We start from the raw sequence: 23,957 nt of genomic DNA, 5'->3' as shown, positions 1-23,957 counted from the left end.
CCTTGCCACTTTTCCAAACCCCCCCCCCAAAAAAAAAAAAAAAAATCAAGAACAGGAAACTGAAAGTTTTTGGAGTACAGTTACTTCAAGCATTTATAACTTACTTAAGAGGGTTGGCCAATAGCCTCTGACCGATAGTCACAAAACTCGTTTCCTGATTTGACATAAACCATGCAAGAGATGAAACACTGCACCAAGAAATGAAAGAAAATTCAGTGATCATAATCACAGTAAAATACATCTGGAGAAAGTAGCATACACAAAGAATAACACACCTTCCAGTAAATATATGCTCTCTAAGCCCAAGTATCGAAGGATTCCTCACACCATCAGGCTTTTTAAGAAATTCTTGCAGCAAATTCCTCATTTTCAAGGCTTCTTCCATGTAGTTATCCTATAGAAGTGAAAACATCAAACAATGCACAACAGCTGAAGTTAATGATAATGTTTATTTGGATTTCAATTTTATCATACCTGGTTCATATCAATTGTTTGCAAGCCTTCTCCACGTGTGAAGATAATAGCATGGTTTTGGTTTTCTGGTTTTCCTTCACCCAAGATGGCTGGTCCTGGAAGTTTTATTCGATAAATGACCTGCAATTGGACAGCAAGACAATCCAATGGAAGTATTGTAATATCAGAAATTGATAAAGAAATTGCCCAAGTTTACTTTTTCCCTTTTTTTTAGAAAAAAAAACTCTTTTGCTCACTAGGAAACTAAGGTGCACTCGTGCTATCTGCTTTCCAGAAAAAGTATCATGAAACAAGGAAAATCCACTTTCTTGAGGAAAGTTTGCCTGGGTTACTCAATTCTTCAAGATATCAGATTCATCTCAAATTTATAACATCATTCTTTAGAAGAAGAGTTATGATACCTTTTGTTGATAACTGCTACAATGTAATCGGAACCAATACCTAATTTCTTAAGAAATGCCTGACTTGCAAAATAGTTGGCTTTACCTGGTCCAAGTTTTGCACTGGCTCAGAGGAATCAATGGACTTAGGTAAGGCTGCCTTCACTAGAGATGAATAGTAAACTTTTTGGATGACCTTGGATCTGTCTGGATTAGTTTCTTCAACCTCATCGATGTATGCCACACGGAGAGATGGATATCTACCAGATGGAAACATATGAGCAAGTTTAAAAAATTGAAATCAGAAGCTTGACAAAAAGGCTAAACAAACCTAATACTTACGTTGTCATGAGCCTCAAAATATCCTGTGCACGAGGATCACCGGACCGCTTGTGAATCCCATATTGCTGGCATGATACTACATACGTAAATTTCATATCAGCAACTGCCTGACACTGTGCCAACAGTGACCTTCCCCCCTTTGACTGATCATCAGTACTCAATTCAATAGCCTTGTAGCCCTCCATCAAATCTGAGAAGTGTAATAACAGGACAAGAATGAAAAATTATGTTTACGTTTAAAGTATAACATATTAAACATACAAAACACTAAATAATTGATGAATCCAAAAGTTTAAAGAGAGCAGTCACCTTCATCTCCGGCCATATCAAGGAATGCCTGAAGCTCCAAAGCATGCCGATAGTACATCATACCTCTCACTGCCAGTAGTAATGCTATAGTCAAACGAGAAATTAATGAATAAAACAGGAAAAGAGAAAGAGGAACTGAGTGAATACCCGTTCTAGTCAAAGTTTGCCCTCTGTATGATGCCCATAAACGAAGTTCTTCATCCAAGTTGTCTCTTCTTTTGAGTTCTTCTTCACTGCTGCAGTCCACTCGTTCAAGGAAGTTGTTCCACTCATCTGTCCATTATTCTAAGTCTATCAGGTATCAATGGAAGATTTATGGTCAAAACAAAGAGAAATAGATCAGGAATTTGGTACGGCACCAAATTGAAAAGAAAGAAAGAAACCTGGAAAGATCTTTTGCAAGTAAAAGAGGATGGAAACACCATCTTCATTTGGCACTTCCAAATCAAGCAAGGAGAAAAGCACATCCTCTGTATAGTAAGGAGTTAAAACACTGCAAGATAAATTACCACATTAAGAAAAGGTTTAGTTCTGCATATTAGTTAACAACAAAGTATGTCTATTATTTTACTATCATTGTTTTCAGTGCAAAAGTTTCAACAAAACAATAGAACATCACTTAAAGAAACATATACTATATCATATGGATAAAATGTACGAGGCATGCAAATCATCTGACAAAAGTTTTGGCATCTTTGTCCAACCTTACAAAACAATCGAACATCACTTAAAGAAACATATGCTATATCATATGGATAAAATGTATGAGGCGCACAAATCATCTGACAAAAGTTTTGGCATTTTTGTCAAACCTTCAATTTAGACTAGTACCGTATCCTTTTCACCTTTTATTTTCTGCGTAATACTATCCTAGTTACACTCTAGCCAGATTATTATAGTTATAAAACCCAACCTGGGTTTCATGTCAAACCAGGCTCGGAGCTTACTCAGTCAAAAAACCATGCTTGGCTTTAAAAAATTCCAAAACAACTCGCTTTAAATTGTTTTTAGATCTTGAAACAATGCTGTTTTGGATTGAGCAAGACTGACCCAACCAACCCGCCGGGCCTTGGATTAGGCTAGGTCTTATAACTATGCAAATTATATAGATGTACTTGAGGAAAGATGGACTCATTGATGATTGCATTTAATTAATAGAGATTGGAGTGGGAAGCAATATCTAATTTAGTTTTGTGTCCTGGAGACTATCAGTTGAAAGATAGTAAAAGATGAAGCCACAATCATGATGGCATTGAACAAGCCTTACGAGAAAGAAAGCATATTGCGAACTTTAGGTGCAGTAGGCATGTCCATAAACAGTGAGTTTGAGAAGAAAGATATACGCCTCCTAGCTTCTAAGTTGGATGGTACATCCATTGCGGATTCTTTTGTGGTAAGCAAAAGAAAAAGCCTCTTGATCTGCAAATACAGGTGAAGAAGAGCAATTTAAATTAGCATGCTTATCCAATTTCATATTGGTTAATAAAATTCTATTCACAAAACAAACCTTCTCTTTCCATGCTTCTGTGACTGGTTCAATTGGAAACTTGATAGCTCCATAAGATGCAAATAACTGATATTGTTGTTCATGGAGAGTCATTCCCTCATGTCCAGATCCGCCATGGATAGAATCCACCAGACTTTAAAGGGAAAAACAATAAATTATAAACTTGGATGCTAACATGTAAAAAGACATAGCAATGTGATGTCAGATGCAAATATGCTTGAAAAGACCAATTACAAATATGTCGCACTTGGATATATGATCCTCCATCATTATGTCTCTTGTCACAACCTCCAGCATGTCCTGGAAGAGAATCACAACTTGATCCCTGTCCTCCGGTTTATTAGCCAGCTGCAAATTCCAAAAACACAGGTTAGGGCTTCTCATTATCATAGTTGTATCAGCACTTTGCTCTAGAAAGGATGTGGAATATTACCAAGTATTTGATAAGCTTCACAAAGTGATCATAGAGGAAAGGAAGAGCACTCATTTTGTATTCACTTATCAGATCACCTTCGTCTATGTGTTTGTTAACTTCAGAGAATATGAAATCGATCACACTGAAAAATAATCATGAGCACATCAACAAAATGGTCAAAGTTACTAAAGGTCAAATCCTAGTGAAAGTAAATAGTGGCATAGAGGGTTGAAAGCATATATCCTTTTGGATTTTCATCTAAAATTTTCTAAACCATCTGCAATGTAATAGAACTCACTCTTTCTCACGTTTCCCTTGAACCAAAAACATTATGATGTTCTTGAAAGAAGCATAGCATTCACGAACAGCACAAGACATGTAGTTGTCAGCCTCAATTCTCTTTTTCAGCTCCTTATCCTTACCGTTACTGTCCTTAGCCATGTCTAATGCTATTGGGATCTAAAAGGAGACACAGTTAATATCATCACATGAAGATTTCACCAATTCACAATAAAGTGCTGAAAGAAACCTTGCTAGCCAGCAGAAATGGAGGCCACTGTATGAGGTCCAAATCGCGGTCAGCCCAATATGGAACAAGCAATAAGTCCATCTCCCTGAAAATGAGACATACAGTTCAAGTAAAATGTAATAGCAAGAATGAAAGAGCTCTAAAGAAACTAGAAAAGACACAATTCTTCATAGTAGCATCCTTACTTATTGCTTATAAGGTCTTCTTCTCTGAAACTACTGATGATTTTATTCCACAACTGAGCAAATCTTGCTGCCTCCTTTTCTTTATTAGATGGGATCTACATTAAGAACCCCAGATTGGTAACTCCAGATAAGGACTACTTTCTGTAATGATTGCATTACAAAATTTACCAAGGTCACCAATTTTTTACCCAAAAAATACCAACAGTCAAGTCTAACCTCAGCAAATTTGCGAGACAGGGTTGCCTTAAAGCCTTTCTTCTTTGGCTCACTCTTATCCCCTGGAATTAAACAGTCATTGAAAGCACCAGGCAATGATTGGAAACGAGATCTAAGCATTCCCAATGTTCGAATCTGGAATAAACAAAATAAGTTACAGACCAAACAACTCAAATACCAAGATGTCAATTGGTTTGAAAGATATCCAAAATGGAAAGCATAAAAAAGGCAACCGCACTAGTTCTTCAAGTTACAAAGCATAAAAGAAAACCAGATCATTATATTCTCTAAGCAAAAGGGTACTACCCTGCATGAATAAATAAGGAAGATAACCAACATGATTGACATCCAGGAATATATTCAGCACTAAGATTTACTAAAAGGTTCTTAATTATAATTGATTGGGAAAATAAGCATGTAAACAAAGCTAGATGATCTTCATTGTAGTGTATTATCAAGAGAATAAAGAAAAAGATATTGCTAACAGGTTCTTAATTATAATCGATTGGGAAAATAAGCATTTAAACATAGCTGGATCTTTTTCATTGCAGTGTATCATCAAGAGAATAAAGAAAAAGATATTGCTAACCTCTCCAAGCCGTCGAAATGCACCATAAATACCTCCAAAGAAGGTGGAAAATATGGCATACCAAATCTGGGAATCCATAAAATATACCTACAAAATTTGGTATATTAGATCGCTTTCAGTTGAAATAGAATCAGATGAGAATTTATACATTAACAGCAACAACTCGTACAAGAATAATTGGAGCCCAGAGTGCAATCACAACACCAATATTGTTCTTTGCTGCAAGTAAACAGGTAGGCCATGAATTTTCTTCAAAAAAGAAATAAAAGTGCACCACAATCTGATACTACTAATGTCTTCAAGTCTATTACCTCGTGGAAAGAATTCATGCCATTGGAAAGTAGTTATATGAACACTCATTATGGCTTTTGTTGGAACAACTAGAGGCCTTATCTGCAACCAAAACAAATACAGTTAGCAGGAAAAAAGGATTGAATTTCCAACTAACATGGCAGGTCAAGATTCAATAAGCAATGGGAGACCTAAGAAAATGAAAGAAAGACACACCTCTATATAGTAACTAAATGTCAACTTTGTTATAATAAGAAGAACCCAAAACATTGTATACCTGAATATTTAATAAAGGCAACAGTCAAAAAATTGCAAATTTAATGTTGTACTGTGATTTATTTTTCAAACAATGATCCTTACTTGAAGAGAGAAATTGTACTCTCATGCATTCCCCTCCCAACATAGAGCCGAGGCTGTAATGTGTCAAATGCAGGCATGAATCTTGTTAAGTAAGATTAAAATTTATATGAATAATAGATAAAATATGGACAGCAGTTGCCATGCATAACCATTGGAAGTAACAAAAGGATGAAGAAAGTGGCCAAAAATGTTTCTTTATACCTGTGACCACCACATCATAAGCATCACGATCCTATAGTTGGACCTCTCAAGGAATCGACGTATGAAGGGAAAAAGAAACAATACTGCTGCCAGCATATTTGGTGCCAAGTAGATAACTACAGCCAATACAAACAAGGAAGACGAGCTTGAACTGTTGCCAAACCAACCTTTGATGGTTTGAGCAAATCCTGGGGGATTCTCATTCCAAGTGTAAGCATAAGTTACTGGTAAAACAACCACCCATGCAGCAGCTGAAACAACCTTCAGAATAAATCTCAACTTGACATGGAATGACATTATTTGTCGTGCCTTCCAATTAAGAATGACATCAAGGATAGCTGCATCAGTTAGCAGAGATTTGTCACATACCTTCCTCTTCTTACAAATCCAGCAAACATGGCATGATAAATAGGTATAGCTTGAAAAAATGAACTTCCTTGGAAAGCATGATGCATGTTGCATTATTCATTCCATAAACAAAACATCAAGTTGGGAATGTTCAGAAAGTAAATAATTTGAACTCGTGTAAACAGCAAGAAAACACAGACAAAGGTAATTAGACAGAGTTAAGAACCAATAAAAATTAAAAGTAATTAAAGCCATTACAATTTGTTTTGTGCGTAGGCATATAGGCTAGCCTATCCATTGCCTAGTTGAACTTTATTGACATTTGTATAACATTTTAAAATGATACAACACTGTACTTATGGAAGAACAAATAAAAGATACTAGTAACTGAGGACAACAGATTGAAGTATGCTGCACTCTTTATTACCTTGCCCAAGCTTTAATATTGCAGCAGTAATGAAGACACTCAATACTTTCTTAAATACATCACCGCTAAAGATAACACTTGGTTGCCCCGAACCATGCCAAGCAACTGTAATCATAGCCTTCAAAATCCGACAGCATCAGCACCATATCAGCATAGCCGAAGTTATAAAATAAATTTAAAGCAAATCAGATGCATGAAATGATAAAAAAATGTACCTGTAAGCACAGGATAAAAAAACTCCACATTCGATCAAAGCTTCTAAAGACATGCAAGAATGATCGTATCTCCACGAAATTAACTTTTCCTACCCATCGATCTCTATACGCTGGTTTATTATCCTGAATATCATAACAGTTTAACACAAATTAACACAATGTCCCTTACACAGTATAAAAACCCAAATAAAGAAACCAGGCAAGAGGAATGCAACTGCCATTCCATTTACTTCCAGTGTGGGAAGCATATGATAAACAAGACTCCCTCAATTAGATAGGAGCATTCAGTCATAACACAGGTCCAGTAATCTCAGTATGTACAAGCCATGTGTGAATTGCTATGAAACAATGTCATATATAATTATTAGGCTATTGACACTAGGAAAGGGGAAAGAAAACCAAGAGAAATTTTTTTAGTGGTTATTGCTTACCCCATTTTTTTCAAAATGGTGATGATCAGAAGACAGGCAAAAGAAATCAGCATCTGCACGCATGGGCCAGCCTAAGCGGAAACAATCAACTGACCTGCAAATGATGAATGGGCAAGTTTATTTTTTTAGAAATCATGCATAGGTAATCTGATCAGTAGAAATTTTGAAGAAAGACATACATAGACATCTCAAAGGAACAGTAGGAAACCAGGACCAATACCAGAAGTACTCATTTAAATCGTCGTAGTTCCTCCATTGAGAATGCTTTGACTTCCCTTTTTTACTCCTTTCAGCTTCCTGTCAAGTGGTGCAATGATGATGATAGATGAATTTAACCAAAAAGAAAATACATCACTCAAATTAATTAGACTACATAAGAAAAAAGGACAATTATTGCATTCAGCACCTTTGCGATCATGTTGTAGATAGGAGCAACAACTTTAGTCAAGAAAGCCTCTTCTTCACCTCCATAGGCTGGCTTTACATTTTCTCCTGTCATAGGACTGACATTTCCAGCTAGCATGCCATATAACTCAAATGCCATCTACAAATAGCAAAATAATTTAGCATCAATTACACTTAACAGTCAAAGAACAAGCCCAAGTCGATGAAAATACATATTTGCAGATCTAAAGTGAAATTGCAAGGCATAAAAACTCTGAAATGAGGGTGATGGCACAAATAGTTCAAAAGATTGTTGTGCACTCATTTGGTGTGTCCACATATGAGCAAAAGCCAGTTTGGAACTATTGTTAGTGTCCCTGCCCCAAAGATACAAGGCAGGCAGAGCAATGGATGAGTTACCATGAGACAAGATCCATCTATTCTATTTGGGTATATACAGGTTGATACCATAAATAGACTCATTCTCTCCTCTGCACTATTTCTACTAGGGTCACTGAACTTATCCAGAATTTCTCAGAACCAGATGCTTTATCTGATGGGGTTAAAGATGATGGAAGACAAAAATATAAAACCATATTTCCAGTTTCCCACCAATGTAAAGTCAAACAAAAGCAATGAGATAAAAATGACACTATCTTAAAACATACATGATGATAAATATAGCAAATGCATTCTGGCATGAATCTCAGGTTTGCAGCTTCCCCCCATATCAAAAGATACAGACCCATGTATAATAATTTACGCTGTTGCACCTCCTGCTGTATGGTTGGTAACCTGCAAATTCAGAGTAAATCCATTAATATATAAGCATAGGATGGAAATTTACAATCCCTTTCTTCCATAACTTTCCCCTCCCCCCTCCCTGTTTTTTTGCATCCCACAACTAAGGAACCAAAAAAGTTCAATGCATGATGTATCTGCACTACTTATTTCCATGTCAATAAAATCATATTGATGTCAATTTTGTAGTTAGAATATATATAAATTGCTAGCAGCTCAATCTTTTATGTAATTTTCTGAAGCAGTTCAATTAAGCACATTCCTTAAAAGATTTAACCAGCTGGAAGATGAAATGCAAACACCATCTTATCAATCCTAGACCGGAGTCCAGTCAGCTATTGAAAAATTATCATATCATTCACAAGGAACTGGGTGCTCACCAAAGGCTACTTTTTCTATCCAAGTACTTGCACCATTTTTTGTAGTTCTTAAAAAGTTTCTTCATCACTTCAGTCAATGCACGCTCATCCAACTAAGAAAGAAAAATACACAGGGTTATTCAGATTTTGTTACACAAACACGACTGCAAGCAAATAGAAAGAAAAGAGGAACAAAGAAGAAAAGGATATCATCTGCACATATAATTGGTTTACGGTAGAAATTATAGAGACATGGGCCCAAAGCCCAGTATACTTTTCTGGCTAAAAAAGGGTGATGTAACCTTAACCTTTACCAGTCACTATTTATAGAATAAAAAAAAATTCGAGTCAGAAAACAAACCTTTGGTTGTTGGTCAGGCTTGGGAAATTGCCGTATGTGCACATTAGCAAGTAATAAGATTAAGTGCTCTCTTTGATTTGCCACACTATCCTTCTGCGGAGTTAATAAATGGTATTTGTTTGAATTATATTCAGCTATAACAGTTTCATAACACTATAAAATTGCAAGAGCCAGATGCCGAAAAGAAAATAATCCTTCTCAATTTATTTTACCTGAAACCCAAACATTGCCTGAAGCCAATCCAAAACATCTTCGTCATTTTTCTTCTTGTAATCCTTGGGCCATGGAAGACCTCTTGTGTTACGCAGAGCAACAACAGCAGCTTGGATCTGTGTGCCAACAAAATATAAACATGGCAAGTGGTCAAAGAGAAACAGCTAAATTGTAGGTAAAAAGAGAAAGAACATATAGGGAAGATACCTCAGGATATCTCATAATAGCTTGATTTGCACTATCTGGATCAAGTGGCAGGATATTGTAAGGCAGATAGATCTGAGTTTTTTCTGCAACTTTATCTTGAGCTTCTAAAATCTGTAAAATATTTGATGCAATGATACAGATCATTTATGTGCTAATAACAGACCCCAAAAAATTAAAGTTCTTAACTTAATTTAGCAGATAGAACTTGCATTAACAGATACTGTCAGAATGCACGTTCACACAATAAAGCAACTAGACAGGTGATTATAGATGTCACATGGTTTCACCTCACGATCAACTTCAATAGCTTGTGTTGTATTAACAGCCTTCAAAACCTCAAAGAGCACATTAGCAGTCTGGTATGCCTTGGTAAGCTGGGCGCTGCATTTAACCAGAATACAGTCAGTTAAATACAGTAACAAGAGCAGCAACTTTAAAAGCATTTGATCTAAAGAAACTTGTTATAAGAAATAGCTTCAAAGAATTTATTTCACTCTCTCATTTAAAAGAACTTACCGGTCAGCTTTATCAGCAGCATTATGCAATGCTTGGATGTATTTTTTGTAGTAATGCTGATAAAAACTCTGCATTTCTCGTGCATCGCTTTTTTTAACCCTTCCCATCAAGGTTGGATCATTCTCCTGAAAAATGTGAGCGGAGCTTTTTTGCATAAAAGCCAAGACCAACAACAATAGCATGAACAATAAAAAAACCAAATGCATAACTGAATTGCATAGAAGAAATAATTGAACACTAGAACTGCCACAAAGTTTCCTAAAGGAAAAAAGATGTTTTTTATACAATATTACAAATTAACATTGGTTATTCTTCTGGTACTTGCATGCCACTCTTTCTAACTTTTTTACATCAGCAATCAGTGCCTTCAACACACCCGCCAAACTCATAAATTAAGCATTTTTAACCTAGAATACGTCAGAGAAAACTACAGAATACACTCTCCTCTCCCTACCTAGGGAACTGAAGAATGTTCTGGTGTAACTCTGATGGAAATGATGTCACTCATGATTTATAACTGTCATGATTGAACACTGATTCCCAGAAGATCAATTAAGCATTCAATGTATCACTTGAGATGCCCATTCCAGAGTCTCTCTCTGCCCCCTCCAAGAGATCCTCAGATATTTTCTCCACTGTAATTGATCACACTGACCTAACAAATACGCTTAAACTTTGAAACAAATAATAAGCTGTTGTCAGAGTCATTCATTTCTTAACTCCATGCAGACCACGGTTCATCATTATAAATGATTACCCTCGACAGCTAACTGATCAACATTGTAAATCTAGAAATACCAGGACACAAATGCCACATCTTAAAACTTTATTCTAGCGAAGAACAAATGATGACTCTTACCCTTTCGAGACGTTGAAGAAGTGCAGTTTTAAATTGACGAACACCTCTTCCACTAGAAGTAGGATCCAACCTATGCGCTTTCTCAAAGGCATAAAATCGACCTACATTAAAAGAACATTACAATCAGATATGCATATAACAAAGACCATATCTTTTACTAACTGAAGTCAAAGATAAGAAAACATTTCAAAAAACAAAAACAGCAAGTCTTTATACTTGAAAACACTATAAATCAACCCTGCATTGCATAAAAACTAAAAAAAGAAACTTTACATTCCAAAAAACAAAGCAAAAAAATCACAAAAAAACAAAACTTTATTTTTACTTCGAAAAGCAAAGATAAAAAAATAATCTTTATGCTTAGAAACGCTATAAATCAAGCCTACATTGCATTAAAAAACTAAAAACACATGCCTTAATTTCCCAAAAACAAAAACTTTATTAAAAAAAACTTACAAAGATAAGCAACTCTAGGATTGCTAGATTCAACTTCATTAGCAACACGGAGAATCGGCGCGATCTCAAAAAGTGAAGAAGGCACTACTTCACTATCAAATATCGACTCTCCAAGATTCCCCGCTGTCTGCGTCCTCGTTATCTTCCGTTGCGTCTGCGTTGGTGTCGCTCCCGTCCCCCCAGCCGCCTCATCCATCCCCATTCCTCCTCCTCTCGACGTCGACGACATCTATCTCTTTCCTTCTAAATCCAAAACAACAAAATAAATAAATAATAAAAATCTAAAAAAAGAAACAAAAGTAGATAAATATAAAAAAGGAAAGAGATTTACCAGAAGAACTAAGAGAAGTGAGAAATGGCTTATGAGTCTTACATATCTGTGAAAAAGAACAAAATATATATATATAAGTACATTATTATGACAAATAAAATAAATAAAAATAATAATGTATTTTTGCAGTGTGAAGGATGAGAAGCTTACAGGGAAACCCTAAGAGAGAACGTAGAAGGTTTTAGAGAGAGAGAGAGAGATGCTGCAAGTGTAAGCTTCTTAGCAAGAACGGGAGCTAATGTAGTGGTTTTTTAGTGAGGGAGCTGAGTGGGGAAGAAGGAGGGTTAGTAAAATAAAGAGGTAAAACAGAGTTACCGTTGTTCTTACCGGTGAGATTCTTGAGGTTTGTGATGATAAACGGGGTTAATGTATTAGGTTATTACGATATTGCCATTGCGTTCTTTTTAGCTGATAGTTTTTTAAAACAATTATTAACCTCTCTTTTTTTAATCGTAAATGTAGAAAATTATGATTATAATTATAATAAGTTAACGAGAAAAAAAAATAAAAATTTATACTTTAGTGAAATTATAATGATTTTTAAATTAATATAAAAAATTAAAATTATTTTAATTTTTTTGTAAGATAAATTGTTATTCATTTATGTGTCATGTGCCTTTACAATTAAAAATAAAGATTGGTTAAATATTAAGTAATAATTAAATTTATTTTATTAGAGTTTTATAAATTTAAAAATTATTAAAAATTTATATAATTATTGATTTTGGAACCGTGGAATTAATTAATATATATGTAAACTAGTTTGAATATTTATATTAATTTAAAAAATAATTAAATTTATATGAATAGCATTAAATTTAAAGAATAAAAGTACAAATGTGATGGGGTAATAATATTATATAAGAAGTTGGAAAAATAATTGTATTTATATTCTAATTTTTTAAGGTAAATAGAATTAAATATGTATAACTCCTTTTTACTATTATTATATTGACTGCAGCAACGTTAGTAATATTTTGTAGAGTGAAAAAATGATTTTTAAAACATGTTTGCTTCTTTTATTTGCCTACTATATTGTTAATAAATAGGACAATAAGTAGATTTACGTGCTTCTACACGTATTGCTAAGTTTTTCTTAAGAATTTTTATCTTATATTTAAACAAAACTATAATAATGCTATTCTCTTGGTTTTAAAATAAAAATATGAAAAAATGCAAATGGATGTAATACTTTACTCTAATCAATACATTTATAATATATTAATAAACTGTGATTTTGATATTAGAAGTTTATTTTAGATCACAATAACAAATATTATTGTGTCAGTACGTTAATGAGTTAATAGATATTTTATTTGAATTGTGATATTTTTTTAAATGGTAATATCCTTGTACAGAGGGGATATTTTTGTCCAGGCAAAGCAAAAGCACCTAAAGTGGAGTGGGGCCTACCGTGAAAAAAGAAAGGTTGCAAAACATGGGCATTCCAGGAAAGTTGTTCAAAATTCAAAAGGAGGCAAGATTCTTAATGATCTAAAACTGGAATATGGAGTGGAAAGTAGCCGTTTTGTAAAACTTCAACGGACCATCATAACCTCACCACATTCATTTATTACATCTAACCCAAATTATAACATGATCTATGATATTTTTCACAAGTTTTTTAATTAAAAATATATTAAAATAATATTTTTTATATTAATATATTAAAAATATAAAAAATAAAATTATTGTTTTTTCAAGATAAACAAATTTTTAAATAACACATAAAAAAAGCTATTATACTTTTAAAAAGAATTTTAAAAACTAAATATGAGGTTAATCCAAAATAATCCGAATTAAAAAAAAAACAATGGATTACTAAATTGACTATAGCATAAACCGGTAAAAATCAATCATCATCCTGTTAAGTTTTTATTTTTTATAAATTTTTTTATTAAAATACCTTCATTTTAATTTTTTTATTCAAATACGTTCTGAAATCATGATTAAGTAACAGCCATCAATAACAGGGGCAGCATTAGTAAATTAACAAACAATTAAGAAAACAGGGGGGCATACTAGGAAACCAAGGAAAATTGAAGGGTAATTAAGACTTTATGGTGATTAATAATCCTCCAGGGATGAGAGATGAAAGTCGGTTTGTACTGTCCGAAATTCCAGCCATGCTTTTTCCTTTTAGTGGGACCCACGAAGTCGCTGCCACTACCCAGGGGTCCACTATTCAAAGATGGAGACAACAGGACACTGAGGGGATGGATGGATAGTCTTTATAGATACCGTTTGGTATAGTCGTCATATATATATTATAAAATAATAATAATTTTAAAACATTTTTAAAATAAAAAACAAACATGTTATACTTAAAATCTACAGGATTTTTTAACTGTGTTTACCAGTAAAAATGGGTAATTCCAATTATTCTAAACTATTCTTACATGATATATGGAAAAAAAAAAACCTTTACTTATTAAAATTTCAATTGCACATTAGAAAAACCATGCTATATTTATTTAAATAGCATAGAGGTGGGTTCTTCAAAGGGACAAAGTACACGTTCAATTTTTCGTATTTTATTTTTCACATGGCCCTGGTCTTCCGTGCGCCTTACAATTTAACTCTTTTTTTTCCACTTATTTATTTGTTTTTCTTAAAATATTATCTTCTATGTGGCAGAGCAAGATAAACTTGAATTTTTAATATTTAATTAATATTATTTTATCAAAAACTCATTCACGTCCTTCAAAAACCCACGAGATATTTAAAATTAAGTAATGAATTGTTAACAACACGTAGAATTAAACGAAGATCTCTATTAAACCAGTGCATGTTCTCATGTCTTACATCGATAAGAGTGCGCGCACAAAAACACACATGCTTTCTAATGCTTTCTAAATGGTTTTCCTCGCCGAGATTCCTTGTTTGTTTGGGAGTGTTTTATAAAAATATTTTTAAAAAATTTAAATTTAAATTTTATTTTTTATTTTAAATTAATATATTTTTAATATTTTTAAATTATTTTAATATTCTAACCTTAAAAATAATTTTTAAAAATAAAAAAAATATTATTAATATATTTTTTTAAATAAAATATATTTTAAAAAATAATTACAATTATATTTTCAGACCCATGTTAAAATTACAAGACATCAAGTCGTTTTTTAAAACTTGAACGAATCCGGAGGGATGATTCATGATGCAGGAGTTAAGGCGGGCTGAGTTTCAAGAAAGTTAAAATAAGAATTAATTTGATATAATTTAATTAAAAACTTAAATTGATCAATAATTTAACTAGGATTTTATTTTTATAAAATATAAAAATAAATTATTATGTATTGACTTGATTTAACCTATCCAACCTTAACAAGTAGAGTAGATCTAAATATTACACATAGCATTGTCCTAATAAAAATATAAATAAATAAACATTTCATATTGGTTTAATTTAATACGTAGCTTGGCCTGGTCCATTCCATTTTGCTTTCAACTTTGCCTTATTTTCCAAAAAGTACTTCCATGGAATAAAGATGATTGAAACTTCACCTTATTCCGCAAATCCATGTACTTACCTCTCATTTTTGCTTTTGTGCCTGGTCAATATTCTAAAATAAAAACAATAAATACAAAATAAATAAAAACAGTGATATAAAATAAATCTGTTCAGGTGATAGTTTTTTTTCGTAATTTTTGAGTAAATTTCTATGTTTTTAAAACATAAACTCAAATAAGACTCTTTATATATCTATATCTTATCTTTTTATCTTGAAACAACAACTAGACATTAACTAATAAATTAATTCTAAAAATTAACCATCTAGGTGGTGGTCAAGTGGTAAGAATTTGAGATCAAGGGGTTTGCTCCCTATGTGGTCTCAGGTTCGAGTCCTTGGTTGCTCATATAATGGCCACTGAAGGCTTACATGGTCGTTAACTTCAGGACCCGTGGGATTAGTCGTGGTGCGCGCAAGCTGGCCCGGACACCCACGTTAATCTAAAAAAATAATAAAAAATAAAAAAAAAATTAATTCTAAAAATTATATATATCATCGTCTATATATTAATTCTAAAAATTATATATATCATCGTCTATATAAAATAATAAATAAATAAATAAATCATCTCATACCTAGCTTAACTTTGCTCTCGACTTTACCTCCTTCTCCAAAAAAAACATTTTCATATAATAAAAGATGATTGAAACTTGAGACAGCTCTATAAATCTAAGCACTCATCTCTTGTTTTCACCTCGGTGACATGATTTGATCTTCTTCAATATAATAGAATGGTTAATTTAAATCATGGATCAATAAAAAAAAATATTTTGTTTTTCAATAAAAGATATTAAATGTGCAAGCGTAGCCGGATATGCATATAACCTGCAGTGATATGTCCATGTGCTGAGCTGTAGTACGGACTCTTTTGGCATTAGCTAGATTTCATAGCATCAAAGATTTGTATAGGTTAGAGTAATGGCAAACATTGTTTAATCAGCAATTTGTCTTCGTACAAGGCATCGATCTTAGCAACATTCAAATAAACTTTGATGGTCAATGTTTTTAAAACATGTTGCTGTGCCAAAATAAGATAGTAATTGTTTTTTAAAATATATTAAAATAAATTTTTATTTTTAAGAAATTATTTTTTATATTGGTAGATCAAAATAATTTAAAAATATTAATTTAAAATAAAAAAATTTAATTTTTAATTTTTTTAAAAATATATTTGAAATACAATACTAAATACACCATTTGTCTTAAAGAAATGTAAAAAAAATTTAAAATATTTTTTATTTGAAAATATATTAATTTTTTATAAAATTATTTTTGACACTGATACAATTTTAAAATATAAAAATAATTAATTTAAAAAAATATTTAAATTTTATAAAAATATTTCTAAAATGTAAAAATAAATACTCCTTAGATGAATTTATTAGAATTTTTAATAAAATGGTTGGATGCTAGATTGCTGCATCATCGTTTCATTTTCAACTTCGATTTTCCAATTAGGTTTTTGAATATTTTTGACCTGAAATGGATTATGAAAGCAGTGCTGTGAGGATTTTATTAGCATGAGCTTACAGGGATTTTACCTGACCTGAAAAAAGATTTGAATTTGTTATATACCCTCTCTTTATAATATTACGATATGAAATGGATTTTTTCTTTTTTTATTAATGTGAGTGTTGGAACCAGCTTACGCACATCACGACTAATCCCACGGCTCACTGAACATCCTGCAAACCCAGATATGAAATGGATTTTTTCTTTTTTTATTAATGTGGGTGTCGGAACCAGCTTACGCGCATCACGACTAATCTCACGGCCCACTGAACATCCTGCAAACCCAATAAACAGATAAGACACTACGGGGTGACAGACATACCGCATAAAAAAGACCCAATAGAGATATGAAAAAAACAACCCTCCAGCTCCATTTTTACTGGAACTCAAACCAAAGTTCGAAGAAAGGTTCGATTCGAAGAAAGGAGAGTTGTCCCAACAACCAACCACCAAGGAATTTTATTTGCACGAGAAAATGGTAAGTGCTTTTAAAAAGACTAGAGTTTTGTAATTAGTAAAAAGCTTGAAAGAAGACACGTAAAATATCCGAGATTTGATTCAATGGATGTATATTAAATATTATGATATAGATTGTTTTTTGTTTTAAAATATATTAAAATAATTTTATTTTTTATTATTAATATCGGTATATTAAAATTAACAAGAATACTAAAAAATAATTTAATAATTTTTCAAATAAAACATACTTTTAAAATGCACAAAAAAAACAAAAACTCCTGTAGTTACAAACACTAGGATCAAGTTTATTAAAATCATGATTTTGACACGGCACGGAAAATACAACACAAAGTTGGATAGTAAAGTCATAAGAAATTTTAGAATACATTAATAAAAAATTCATGCTTCAAATAAAAATTAATTCAATCTTATAATACTGAAATAAGTTTAATTTTCACCTCATTTATCCAGTGCAATTGATCTAGTCCTATAATATTGAAATGGCATTAAATTCAATCTAATTCAACACTTTTCAGTCTAATTTTCACCCTATTAATTTAATTCAATTCAATCCAATTAATTTAATCCTATAATACTAAAATAGTATTCAATTTAGTCCAATTCAACAATTTTCAGTCCAATTTTCACCCTATTATTACTATTAATTTAGTCAAGATATATACTGTGGCAGTATGGCATTTAATTCAACAATTTTCTCACTTGATCTATTCAGTTCATTCAATTTTCACCTAATCAATTCCATTCAATTCAATTCAACATTATATATATACAAATTACGGAATCAGGCAAAATCAAAGTTGTAATTAATAATTATAGGGTAACAGACTAACAGTTAACAGGGCAAAATAAAAATCTATTATAGGAGCAAAATCAACTACTGCAATGATGATGATAAAGGCAAAATGAACTTGCGGTGATGAGCTGTTGATGATGATGGTTGAACGGCTGCTGGTGAAAAGGCTCGATGTCGCCTGTTACTGTTGAAAATGGGAAAGAAAGGAGATTGTTGGCAGTGTGCTATTGTTAATGAAGATTGACGAGGAAGCTCGAAGGTGTGAACTGTTGAGGAGATCGTTGTCGCTGTTAAAATCACGGTAAACAGAAAAGGAAGCCACAACCGCGAGCACTGGGAAAAAAAGAGTGAGTGAAGACTGGACCGCAACTGCTTTTATGGAGAATGGAGATCGTCGTCGCTGCTTTTGTGGTTACCGGTGCCCGATTGGTTAATTTGATAAGGGGGTTAGGGATTAGTCGATTAGGGATTTGTTTGGTTGAGAAGAAGAAAGAGTATTTTGTGAGTTATAATTTGTGAAGACTAAAGAGTAAAGAAGACAGTCGCGTGGTTATGCATTTCCACAACCAATAAGCGACCGACAGCTGGACCATGGGTGGAAATTTTGTTTTAGTGTATATTTTGACACAATCGCAAAATCGATCCTGAAATCATGATTTCATTTGATTTCAACCTAATTTCAACCATTTTTGATTTTTTAAGCAATTCAACACGTAATACATGTTTTAACTTATAAAATCATACGATTTTATGAGTCAAAACATGATTTTAACAACCTTAATTGGAATCCTTCCAACATCATAAGTTGAAATGAGTTTCTAATTAGCATGATAAAATGAAGAGTTTTTTATATTAAAAAAACTTTTTAATTTAAAAATTTAAGTTATTAAGTTAGATTTTAAATATATAATTTATATTATTTTTTAATATATATTTTTAAGGAAGTATTCTAAATACTTTTTATATATTATTTTTTAATATATTTCATATAAAATATAAGATTTAAACGTGTTTCATTTAACTTAAGGTTTTAGATTTGAATCTCCCCACTAATTTCTTTAAAAGACATGACATATTTATCTTTACTTAACCATATTTATAAAAGTATTATAACTTTTAATCTTGATATAAGTGCCACGAGCTTAAAAAAAAAAACACAATAATTGGATATATAATTATTCTACACGTAAATCATTTTCAAAAAAAAAAAATAAGAGGGTGGCAAATGACATGAGAGATTGAATTTTAATTTTCATTTCTAATATATTTTTATTTTATACTTACATAATAATATAAATTATATTATTTTAAGTTTATATAATAATATAAATTATATTTTAAAATTTTACTTAACAACTTAATTAAAAATTTAATAATCAAATAATAAATCTCATTATTTTTATTTATTTAATAAAAAATAAGCATGAGATAATATGAATCTGTACAAGTTTTAAATTTAAAAAATTTTTAATTAAAAAAATATATTAAATAAAAATATAAATTATATCCTAAAATTTTAATTAATAATTTAAATTAATTGAATTAAAATATTTTTTTTATACTATTATGGTTTTGAATTTTGATAAAAAAAAAAACAAGAGATGCGGTGGAATTTGGCTGTGAAGCAATTCCCTCCACTCCACCGTGATCCAGACTTGACTCCACTTTCTCCCTTGTCCTCGTATGCCGAAAAAGTCTATCTTCACAACGAAAGTGCCCACTAAAACCAAAGGAATTAGCATTTCCCCATCAAGCATAAATTAGCATTTCCCCATCAAGCATAAATTAGCATTTCCCCATCAAGCATAAATTAGCATTTCCCCATCAAGCATAAATTAGCATTTCCCCATCAAGCATAAATTAGCGTTTTCCCATCAGGCATCTTTCTTTATGGAAAAGAAGAGATTATTAGGAACTTGACCACGCACGACATTGACAGTCGAATAGTCGTTCTTCTTATGGTGCACCTTTTATGTTTTAGAAAAAAGAACGTGAATATCCCCAGGTCCGTGACCAGTTGCAACAAATCCACCTCATTTTATTTCCGTTTATTTTTATGTTTTAAGTGTGCTTTTTTTTAAAAAATTATTTTCTATTTTAAATTTATTTTTTATATTTTTAGATTATTTTGATGTGATGATATTAAAAATATTTTTTAATGAATTTTTAAAATAAAATACTTTTAAAAAATAACTATTATTATACTTTCAAACACTCTTGGATACACCTATACTTAAAAGTGGATTTCTAGAAGTGTGATAACTTTTGATATTGAATACATTTTAAAATATATTTGATTTAAAAAAATATATAATTAATTTTTTTAGTATTCCTCAATAATTTTATTTGTGTTGATATAAAAAATATACTATTTTCACAAGTAATTTTGTTTGGCTACAAACTCCAAATCAAGTTTTTTTGCTGGGGATGGATGAATGTTTTTTTAAGCAATAAAAGTTTACAAGCTATATATATACATACATATATGAAAAACAATTCATGTTAAAATGAAATTTTATAAGATTAAGTTGACCAATTCTCTTTACTACTAGACTAACACTTGACTAAAACTTGATGTGCCGAATCTGAATCTGAATCTTTTTTTTTTAAGTACAAATATTGAGGAAAAATAATAGCATTGTCTTGCACTCTAAAATAAAAGAAAGTACCCATTTTTCTAAAGGAAAAAAGACACAGAAAGGTCCAAAATTAAAATAAAAAAGTACTGGAAACCAAGTAGCCAATAGCCAATTGGTCAAGAAGAGAGTGAGAGGGCGGCAGTTGAAACAGTTAACATCTTGAAAAGCCTGCCTGCAGACGCAAAATAACATAGTTTACATTACCCACGTGATCCCTCCTTTTCTAAATTTGATCAAACCATATCCCTTAATTTGATTTGTTTTTCAAATCAATCCCTCCTTTTCCCAATTAAATGGCTCTTCAAGTCCTTTTATTTAACTTCATCACCAACTTAATTGCTACATGAACAAAATATATTATGAAAAGATAAAAAAATAAAACATAAAATATAAAACGGTTAGAATTGATCTGATTGAAATTGAATGATTTAATAAATCGTTTATTTTTTCTTTTCTTTTTTAAAACACTATTATTTTAACTAAAAAAATAATTGAAATAACCGTTTAACAATCTGGATTAACCCATTCAAGTTGTAACCCGGTCCATGAGCTGGGTGTAATAACTCTGGAGAAACATTGATCACACACACACACATATATGGAATTTACAAAACCTCCATTGCACAAAGAACATCAACTTTCTCGCTTGTCATCTTTCAATTGTCATTCTTCAGTCTTGCTTCTGTCCTGTGTTGCCTATTGTAAATGACCCCTCCAAGCTCCATGTTTATTTTTCTCTTTGTTTTTCCCCTTTCTATTGCTGTCCTTTATGTTAGACAATACAAAAACTTTTCATGGCTTTTGCTCATCAATCATCTTCCTTTATTTTTTAATTTTTTTAAATGTTTTTGAAATACAATACTAAATACACCATTTGTCTTAAAGAAATGTAAAAAAAATTAAAATATTTTTTATTTAAAAATATATTAATTTTTTTATAAAATTATTTTTGATATTGATACAATCTTAAAATATAAAAATAATTAATTTTAAAAAATATTTCTAAAATGTAAAAATAAATACTCCTTAGATGAATTTATTAGCATCATTTTTATTTTTAATAAAATGGTTGGATGTTAGATTGCTGCATCATCGTTTCACTTTCAACTTCAATTTTCCAATTAGGTTTTTGAATATTTTTGACCTGAAATGGATTATGAAAGCAGTGCTGTGAGGATTTTATTAGCATGAGCTTACAGGGATTTTACCTGTGATCTGAAAAAAGATTTGAATTTGTTACATACTCTCTCTTTATAATATTACGATATGAAATGGATTTTATTTGCACGAGAAAATGGTAAGTGCTTTCAAAAAGACTAGAGTTTTGTAACTGGTAAAAAGTTTGAAAGAAGACACGTAAAATATCCGAGATTTGATTCAATGAAAATATTATGATATAGATTCTTTTTTGTTTTAAAATATATTAAAATAATTTTATTTTTTATTATTAATATTGGTATATCAAAATCAACAAAAACGCTAAAAAAATAATTTAATAATTTTTCAAATAAAACATATTTTTAAAATGCATAGGAAAACAAAAACTCCTATAATTACAAACACTAGAATCAAGCTTGTTAAAATTATGATTTTGACACGGCATGAAAAATATAATACAAACTCGGATCATAAAATTATAAGGAATTTTAAAATATATTAACAAAAAATTCATACTTTAAATAAAAATTAATTCAGTCTTATAATACTGAAATGATATTCAATTAAGTTAAATTCAATAATTTTTAGTTCAATTTTCACCCTATTTATTCAGTCCTATAATACTAAAATGACATTAAATTCAGTCAAATTCAACATTTTTCAGTTTAATTCTTGCCCCATTAATTCAATTCAATTCAATCCAATTAATTCAATCCTATAATATTGAAATAGTATTCAATTTAGTCAAATTTAATAGCTTTCAGTTCAATTTTCACCCGATTAGTACTATTAGTTCAATCAAGATATATATTGTGGCATTATGACATTCAATTCAACAATTTTCTCACCTGATCTATTTAGTTCATTCAATTTTCACCCAATCAATTCAATTCAATTCAACATTATACATATACAAATTACAAAACTGGGCAAAATCAAAATTGTAATTAATAATTACAGGGTAACAGACTAACAGTTAACAGGGCAAAATAAAAATCTATTACAGAGGTAAAATCAACTATTGCAATGACGATGATGAAGGCAGAATGAACTTACGGTGATGAGCCGTTGATGATGATGACTGAACGGCTGCTAGTGAAGAGGGCCGATATCACCTGCTACTATTGAAGATGGGAAAGACAGGAGAATGTTGTCGGCATGTTATTATTAATGAAGATTGAAGATGAAGCCCGAAGCCGTGAGCTGCTAAGGAGATCATCGTTGCTATTAAAATCGCAATAAACAGAAAAGGAAGCCACAACCGTGGGCGCTAAGAAAAAAAGAGGAGCGAACACTAGACCGTGACTGCTTTTGTGGAGAATAAAAATCGTCATCGCTACTTCTATGGTTACCGGTGCCCAGTTGGTTAACTAGATAAGAGGATTAGAGATTAGCCGATCAGGGATTTGTTCGGTTGGAGAGAAGAAAGAGTATTTTATGAGTTGTGATTTGTGAAGACCGAAGAGTGAAGAAGACAGTCGCATGATTGTGCATCTTCACAGCCAATAAGCGCTTGACAGCTGGACCACGAGAGGAAATTCTATTTCAGTGCATCATTTTTGCACAATTGCAAAATCGATCCTGAAATCGTGATTTTATCCGATTTCACTCATTTTCGATTTTTTCAAGCAATTCAACACGTAATGCATGTTTTGACTCGTAAAATCGTATGATTTTACGAGTTAAAACGTGATTTTAACAACCTTGACCGGGATCCTTGCAACATCATGAGAAATTGGATATATAATTATTCTACACATAAATCATTTTCAAAGCAAAAAGAAAGAGAGGGTGGCAAATGGACTGAATTTTAATTTTCATTTCTAATATATTTTAATTTTAAGTTTATATAATAATATAAATTATATTTTAAAATTTTACTTAACAACTTAATTAAAAATTTAATAATCAAATAATAAATCTCATCATCTTTATTTATTCAATAAAAAATAAGTATGAGATAATATGGGTCTTATAAATTTTAAATTTAAAAAACTTTTAATTAAAAAAATATATTAAATAAAAATATAAAATTATATCCTAAAATCTCAATTAATAATTTAAATTAATTAAATTAAAATATTTTTTTTACACTATTATGGTTTTGAATTTTGATAAAAAAAAAAACAAGAGATGCGGTGGAATTTGGCTGTGAAG

The 23,957-nt window shown here is 31.2% G+C and overlaps 1 protein-coding gene across 2 annotated transcripts in view; it reads right to left on the bottom strand.

Moving 5' to 3' along the window:
* The window catches only part of LOC105134984 (callose synthase 3), a 15,915-nt gene extending 3,948 nt beyond the window's left edge, over positions 1 to 11,967 (bottom strand). Inside the window, exons 1-38 of one of the 2 annotated variants that reach the window (XM_011039633.1) lie at positions 11,857 to 11,967; positions 11,707 to 11,752; positions 11,376 to 11,618; positions 10,920 to 11,020; positions 10,061 to 10,185; positions 9,832 to 9,925; positions 9,545 to 9,655; positions 9,337 to 9,453; positions 9,125 to 9,217; positions 8,785 to 8,876; positions 8,272 to 8,398; positions 7,626 to 7,763; positions 7,440 to 7,516; positions 7,220 to 7,313; positions 6,789 to 6,911; positions 6,574 to 6,691; positions 5,799 to 6,136; positions 5,598 to 5,650; positions 5,454 to 5,514; positions 5,258 to 5,339; positions 5,116 to 5,165; positions 4,947 to 5,033; positions 4,358 to 4,492; positions 4,142 to 4,236; positions 3,957 to 4,041; positions 3,726 to 3,886; positions 3,446 to 3,569; positions 3,260 to 3,360; positions 3,013 to 3,145; positions 2,773 to 2,924; positions 1,889 to 1,998; positions 1,653 to 1,778; positions 1,506 to 1,574; positions 1,197 to 1,386; positions 961 to 1,114; positions 475 to 594; positions 276 to 394; positions 105 to 188 (exon numbers count right to left, since the gene is read on the bottom strand). In XM_011039633.1, coding sequence (XP_011037935.1) covers positions 105 to 188; positions 276 to 394; positions 475 to 594; positions 961 to 1,114; positions 1,197 to 1,386; positions 1,506 to 1,574; positions 1,653 to 1,778; positions 1,889 to 1,998; positions 2,773 to 2,924; positions 3,013 to 3,145; positions 3,260 to 3,360; positions 3,446 to 3,569; positions 3,726 to 3,886; positions 3,957 to 4,041; positions 4,142 to 4,236; positions 4,358 to 4,492; positions 4,947 to 5,033; positions 5,116 to 5,165; positions 5,258 to 5,339; positions 5,454 to 5,514; positions 5,598 to 5,650; positions 5,799 to 6,136; positions 6,574 to 6,691; positions 6,789 to 6,911; positions 7,220 to 7,313; positions 7,440 to 7,516; positions 7,626 to 7,763; positions 8,272 to 8,398; positions 8,785 to 8,876; positions 9,125 to 9,217; positions 9,337 to 9,453; positions 9,545 to 9,655; positions 9,832 to 9,925; positions 10,061 to 10,185; positions 10,920 to 11,020; positions 11,376 to 11,604 — 4,268 coding nt within the window. In that variant the 5' untranslated portion in view covers positions 11,605 to 11,618; positions 11,707 to 11,752; positions 11,857 to 11,967. The remainder of the gene's footprint in view (positions 1 to 104; positions 189 to 275; positions 395 to 474; positions 595 to 960; positions 1,115 to 1,196; positions 1,387 to 1,505; positions 1,575 to 1,652; positions 1,779 to 1,888; positions 1,999 to 2,772; positions 2,925 to 3,012; positions 3,146 to 3,259; positions 3,361 to 3,445; positions 3,570 to 3,725; positions 3,887 to 3,956; positions 4,042 to 4,141; positions 4,237 to 4,357; positions 4,493 to 4,946; positions 5,034 to 5,115; positions 5,166 to 5,257; positions 5,340 to 5,453; positions 5,515 to 5,597; positions 5,651 to 5,798; positions 6,137 to 6,573; positions 6,692 to 6,788; positions 6,912 to 7,219; positions 7,314 to 7,439; positions 7,517 to 7,625; positions 7,764 to 8,271; positions 8,399 to 8,784; positions 8,877 to 9,124; positions 9,218 to 9,336; positions 9,454 to 9,544; positions 9,656 to 9,831; positions 9,926 to 10,060; positions 10,186 to 10,919; positions 11,021 to 11,375; positions 11,619 to 11,706; positions 11,753 to 11,856) is intronic. The other variant, XM_011039634.1, reaches the window with a different exon arrangement.
* Between the last annotated feature and the right edge of the window lie 11,990 nt (positions 11,968 to 23,957).

The sequence above is a fragment of the Populus euphratica genome, unplaced genomic scaffold (assembly GCF_000495115.2).
Source record: "Populus euphratica unplaced genomic scaffold, PopEup_1.0 scaffold57.1, whole genome shotgun sequence".
Taxonomy (NCBI): Eukaryota; Viridiplantae; Streptophyta; class Magnoliopsida; order Malpighiales; family Salicaceae; genus Populus; species Populus euphratica.
Note: the sequence above shows the minus strand (reverse complement) of the source record. Positions and strands in the feature narration are given on the sequence as shown.